The sequence below is a fragment of the Carlito syrichta genome, unplaced genomic scaffold (assembly GCF_000164805.1).
Source record: "Carlito syrichta isolate Samal-C Ts95f unplaced genomic scaffold, Tarsius_syrichta-2.0.1 Scaffold308185, whole genome shotgun sequence".
NCBI lineage: Eukaryota > Metazoa > Chordata > Mammalia > Primates > Tarsiidae > Carlito > Carlito syrichta.
Window position 1 is genome coordinate 88,052 of NW_007252281.1, and position 6,502 is coordinate 94,553.

At 49.9% G+C, this 6,502-nt stretch overlaps 1 protein-coding gene across 1 annotated transcript in view; it reads left to right on the top strand.

The window, feature by feature from the left end:
- PRMT8 (protein arginine methyltransferase 8) overlaps nucleotides 1-5,982 on the top strand; it is a 58,988-nt gene extending 53,006 nt beyond the window's left edge. The window contains exons 8-9 of the mRNA XM_021716116.1: nucleotides 4,195-4,316; nucleotides 5,086-5,982. Coding sequence (XP_021571791.1) covers nucleotides 4,195-4,316; nucleotides 5,086-5,169 — 206 coding nt within the window. The 3' untranslated portion in view covers nucleotides 5,170-5,982. The remainder of the gene's footprint in view (nucleotides 1-4,194; nucleotides 4,317-5,085) is intronic.
- Nucleotides 5,983-6,502: the final 520 nt, after the last annotated feature.

A 6,502-nucleotide genomic window follows, 5' to 3' on the forward strand; every position in this document is an offset into this window, starting at 1 on the left:
AGTATCCCACTACTGCCAATCTCTTTCTTGTAGTATTATGGTAAATGTTCAGGGTCTGCTTATGAGTGTGAACACGTGGCACTCTGTTTTTTGTTTCTGTGATAGATCACTGAGTACGATAGACTCCGAATCCATCCAAGTTGAGGCGAAGTCCGTATGTTTGTCCTTTATGGCTGTGTGATAGTCCATTGTGTATATGTACCCCATTTTAAAAATCCAGTCCAGTTCTGATGGGCAGCATGATTGGTTCCATGTTTTCCTGTTGTGAATAGTGCTGCAATAAACATGCATGTGCAGGTATCTCTTTTTGTAGAATGATTTGAGTTCCTCCAGGTGTATTCCCAGAAGGAGGATTGCTGGGTTGTACGGAAGGTCGATGTCTAATTCTTTTAGAAACTGCCATACTAGTGAGGTTGCACTAGTTTTCATTCCCACTGGCAGTGTAGAAGTATTCCTTTTTCTCCGCATCCTCGCCAGTGTCCCTTGTTAGTTTTACTAATGATGGCTATTCTTACTTAGGTTAGGTGGTATCTCAATATGGTTTTGATTTGCATTTCTCTGATGATGAGTGAGGCTGAGCACTTTTTCATGTGTCTGTTAGTTGCCCGTATATCTTCTATTGAGAAGTGTCTATTCATGTCTTTTGCCCACTTTTTAGTGGGGCCATTTTTTTTTTCCTTTCAGCTTGTCTGGGTTCCTTATACATCCTGGATGTTAGGCCTTTGTCAGATATACAGTTGGCAAATACTTTTTCCCATTCTGTGGGCTGTCTCCCTGCTCTCTTGATGGCTTCCTTTGCTTTGCAGAAGCTTTGCAGTTTGATGATGCCCCATTTTATGGCATGGGCATTTGGGGCTTTGATCAGGAATTGGTTGCCAGTTCCAATTTCCATAAGAGTGTCGCCTGCATTTTCTAAGGTTCTTATCGTCTGTGGTTTTATGTTTAGGTCTTTGACTCATTTAGAGTTGATTTTTGTATATGGTGATAGGTAGGGTCCTGTTTCAATCTTCTGCTTGTGATCAGCCAGTTTTCCCAGCACCATTTCCTGAATAGGTTCTCCTCTCCCCAGTGGTTGTTGGTGGAGGCTTTGTTAAAGATGAGTTGGTTGAGAAATTGAGGCTTTGCTTCCGGAATCTCTATCCTGTTCCATTGGTTCATATGCCTATTCTTATACCAATACCAGGCTGTTTTGCTTATTGTAGCCTTATAGTAAAGCTTAAAGTCTGGAAGTGTGATACCTCCTGCTTTGTTTCTTTCACTAAGAATTGTTTTAGCTATTCGTGGTTGTTTATGTTTCCATAAGAATTTCTGTATTGTCATTTCCAGGTCTGAGAAGAATGATGTTGGTAATTTAATGGGTATTGTGTTGAATCTGTAGATTGCCTTTGGTAGGACGGGCACCTTAACAATGTTGATTCTTCCTGTTCATGAGTGTATTCATTTGTTTGTGTCTTCTTGGATTTCTTTGAGCAGCGTTTGTTGTTTCCATTATAAAGGTCTTTCACTTCTCTGGTAAGAAAGATGCTGAGGTATTTCATTTTTTTCTGTGGATATTGTGACTGGGACTGTGTTTTTTATTTGGTTTTCTGCCTGCTTGTTGTTGGAGTATAAGAATGTGACTGTCTTTTGCACATTTATTTTGTACCCTGAAACTTTGCCAAAGTCCTTTATCAGTGAAAGGAAATTTTTGACAGATTCTCTTGGGTTTTCGAAGTGTAGGATCATATCATCAGCAAAGAGGGATAACTTAACTTCCTCTTTTCCTATTTGGATACCCCTGATTTCCTTCTCTTGTCTAATTGCTCTGGCTAGGACTTTCAACACGATGTTGAACAAGAGGGATGAGAGTGGGCAGCTTTGTCTTGTCCCAGTTTTGAAGGGTAATTTTCCAGTTTCTGTATGTTTAGCAATTTGCCGGTTTATTGTAGATGGCGCTTTCAAAACAGTTTTTGAACTCATCCTTTTTGATGACTTTTAACGCTTCTGCTGTTTTTTGCTTCACTTCTTCTACATTTCCAAGGCAAAACATTCCCCTTTGAGGACTTTTTTCATCCGGGGGAAACCAAAAAAAACTGTCGCTTGGAGCGAGATGAGGTAAATAGGGTGGGTGAGGCCCCAGGGAGATCATACCATTTTTGGTTAAAAACTGCTGAACACTCAGCCTGTGGTGAGCAGGTGGATTTGTAAATCACTCATTCTGAAATGGGCATCGAAAGACTCCAAAAAAAAAATTCACTGAAGCCGAATGCAGCCTCTCACAACAACTCTAGCTGGTACACTGATGTCAATGGGTTCCTAGAACACTTACCTATGGGGGAAGCCTGTCCTACGGGGGGCCCATCCTCCCAAAGATAATTCTGGGTTTTTTGGGTCCCTTTTTGTATAAGGCCACATATAAATCTTTCATGCGACAGCTTTCAAAGTGTTTGAAAGGCTCTTATCATCTTCTTCCCCAGTCTCTCAACTTTTCCACTGGTCCTAAAAAAGAGGAAACCTGGTGGAGAAAGGCAAGCGCCTAAAGCAAGAAAAACTCACTATAAAGTGTATTCTTCCACTGTCCATAGATTCCAAAGGCCCCTGTGGAACTGAATATCCGTGGGTCCATTGACGTGTCCCAAGAGATCTGCCTGTTGGGTTCTTACTGTCATTCATTTATTGAGTACTTGGAGACCTACCAAGCCAATGGCAGCTCGGAGGCTGAAGCACAGAGAGAGACTGGCACAGCCCCTGCCCGCCTGGAGACTGAGGCTTACAGGGATGCAAACAAGGTGGGGGGGAGACACTTGTATTGGGGTGCGACAAATGCCAAGATAACGTAAGCCCAGGAGATTGTGGGAGCCCTGGAGCCAGGCTTGGGGGTTCCGACAAGGCTTCCTTCCCCGAGGAAGTGGTGAGAAGGACGAGGGAGAGAGAGAGGCTGGCATAGAGCAAGGGGAAGCCTTCCAAAGACAGCTGCTCTGAGGCCAAGGGCTCATGAGGCAGGACGCTGCACATGCAGCTGGAGAGCGTGCCGTGTGCCCAGAGGGGATGGGTGGGACTCGATGGCAGGCACAGGGGAGGCATGAGGATCGTGCTTTGGATCATGCAGGATGGGTGCACGGTGGACCGGAGTTGGGACTGCAGAACCAGAAGCACGCCTCGTTTCTTTTGATCTGGTTAGGAAGACATAGCAGGCCTGGACTGAGGTGCGTGAGGTGCAAGGCTTGGTGTCCTGGCACAGAGAAACAGGCAGAGTCTTGCTCTGTCACTCAGGTGGGATTGCAGTGGCATGGTCATGGCTCACTGCAGCCTCAAACTCCTGGGCTCAAGCAAGCCTCTCGCCTTAGCCTCCTGAGGTGCTGGGACTACGGGTGCCTCCCACCACACCCAGCTAATTTTGCGTAGAGATGAGGTCTTGCTATGACAAGGTCTTGCTCTATCACCCAGGCTGGGGTGCAGTGATGTGATCGTAGCTCACTGCAGCCTCTAACTCCTGGGCTCAAGTTATCCTCTATCCCCAGCATCCCGAGTAACTGGGACTCCATGTACACCACCACACCAAATTGTTTTTTTTATTTTGTGCAGAGATGAGGTCTTGCTATGTTGTCCGGGCTGGTCTCAAACTTGTGGCCTCAAGCAGTCCTTTCACCATGGCCTCCCAAAGTGCTGGGATTACAGGTGTGCACCAGTAGGGAATGCTGTCTGTAGGGTTGAGAAACAAGTACCTGTGATCTCAGTGGAACTGGAGAAATGAGTTTAGCTGTAGAGTTTGCATAAATGACATCTTTTGAGGGGAGATAACAGAGCCTGCACGCTGTCTGAAGGTCTTCACTCTATTGGACGAATTAAAAGCAATAGCACTTTGAGACTCATCTGTGTTCACGAGTTGAGCTGGTAGAGGGCATTCAGCATCCACCCCTTGGTGTAAAGTTGTGACGTCGGCGTGTTTTTTTCTTCGGATGCCCGGCTAAGATCAGCGGTGAAGAGATAGGATGTGGCAGGAAGGGTGGCCATTGAGGCCAAGTGTGGAGGTTGATGGCGGCTCAGAGACGGGCTAAAGGAATGGGCACACCTGACTCCACCAAAGTGTTGGGTTGGGGTGGTGTCCGTGAGCCCCATGGGAAGCCCAGCAGCTTCAGTACAGGGTCCCAGTCTCATCCCTTCCAGAGACATCTCTGACTCTTTCTTCCCCCTCCCCTGTTCTTTCCCCCTCAGCCCCTGATGCTCCCTACACCCACTGGAAGCAGACTGTCTTCTACTTGGAAGATTACCTCACTGTCCGGAGAGGGGAGGAAATCTACGGGACCATATCCATGAAGCCAAATGCCAAAAATGTGGTGAGTGCTGGGGCTGCTTCTGTGTGACCAGGATCACAGAGGAGAGGGGACCTGGAGCTGGGTCCTAGGGCGCTCCCAGGGCCCACGCATCCGGGTTCTTGGGTGTCACGTGCACAGACAGAAGCATCACGGAGGGAGGCGGAAGGTGGCCATATCTGCATGTGACTAGGCGTAATTGAAGGCCCCCAGCCTCAGCCTCCCAGAACTCAACAGCTAGAGGCTTTCTCTGGGTCCTTCTCTGGCCTCTCTCAGTTTCGAGGACAGTTTCCAAGCCCTCCTGTGAGGGTCTTTGAGAACAGAGGTTGTCGAATACGTGGGTTTTCCTCACTTAGCACTAACTAAACCAGGAGAAAACTGCCTCTGGTGGCCCGAGGGGCGTTTGATGTGCACTTCTCCAGCAGGCCTGGTGGGCTGGAGACAGTCTGGCTTTTCTGAGCAGCCTGGGGTGTGGGCATTGCACTGAAAGAACCTACAGAATGCTTTGAGGGTCACACCACAGTAGACTCAACCATCCCCATGGGTTTTCTCCCAGGACGAAATCAGAGGGAACAGTAAGTTTAGAATGTAAAGGAAGGACTTAGGTTAGGAAGGGAAGAACGTCTCGTGCGGAAAACAAGGCAGCGGAATAGATTCCCGAGGGCAGCTCATGGGAGCCCTAAGCTGCAGCACCCAAGGACACCATAGCCACCCACCCCCGAAGTGCCAGGAGATGGGGCTGCCGCTTCCCACCCGGACTAACGCCGCGGCCCTTTGCGCTCTCTCTCTGCAGCGAGACCTCGATTTCACAGTAGACTTGGATTTTAAGGGACAGCTGTGCGAAACATCTGTATCTAATGACTACAAGATGCGTTAGCGCACGTGCGGCGCCGCAGAGAGCGAGCGAGAACAGGAAGTCTCACCTCCATCTATCTGCCGCACCGTCCCAAAGAACACTGTTTGCAGGACTACACACTTGGACACCAGAGCTGCAACTCTGCCTTGAAGATTGGTGAACTCTCCAGGGCCCCCGTGGGCCCCGCCACCGGGCAGGGGCCCCCTGCCCCTCCGCCCCGCCCCGGGGGAGCCCTTCCGGAAGGCTTTGTCGTTGCCCACAGACAGCAACAACCCCGCGCGCTGTGGCGAGGCCGGAGGATGGTAGCGTGCCCACGTGTCCCTGTCGCCCTCCTCCTTAACTGTGGCTCTCCGGGTCTTCCGAGTTTTGCATGCTGCGGGTGTCTAGGACAGATTGCTTCTACTAGAACCTGGAGACGTAGTGTCTTTGATAGCATAAGCCAGATTATCCGTCTGTGCGGTGGCGTGTGCGTGCGTGTGTGTGTGTGCACGTGCGTGCGAACAGCATCTATATTCGACTAGCTACCCACAGACACTTGTATATGCAACCACGTGGGAACACATAGGTGTCCGCTCGGAGGGGTGTGTGCGTCTGTGTGTGCGCGCGCGTGTGCGTAGACTATATATTACTCTCGGAGGAGATTCTGTTGCTTTCAAATAGGAATTTGTTTTGTGATTAGTTCGCCCTGTCCCACCCCTTAACAGATATTAAGCAGCTATGAAACATTCTCTCTACTAGTTCTGGTCTCCTTTTGACTAGACCGTGGCTCTGACCCGGAGCATAGTTCCACGGACTCCGTGGGCGCTCAATAAACACACAAGAGAACAAAGCAAGGGGACGCGTGCCTTCCTAGTGCTCCGAAGTGGGAGGATTGGGGAGGGAGAGCAGAAGCTCAAAGGCAGCAGCCCCTGCCTGCGTGTGCTCGGGGGTCATGCTCTTACGAGAAGCGGGCTGTGGAGCAGGGGTGGGGGGTCAGGGGCGAACCCAGGGTGCTCCAGAACGGCAGGCCGCGCTCAGCCTGGCGCGGCGTGGAGCCTGGAGACCAGTCAGGAGAACATCTAGCCCCGCGTGGTCACCGAAACTGCCTCAGACGGAAGCACAATGGGTTGGCCAGACTTGGCGGGGTGCCTTGATTCCGTTTGGTCCCGGATTATTCTTTAGCTTCTGAGACTTTGAGTCTCATCGATGTCTCCTCTCTTGCAAAAGACCTTCCAGGTGTTGGGAGGGAGGAGGGGTCATTTAGAAATGGAGGGTGGAGCCGATGGGTCCCGGGGAGGGGGAGGGTGCAGACGGGACCTGCTGCCTAGCTATGTGTGAGTGTGAGTGAGGGGTATTGGATAGAGGCCACTGAGTC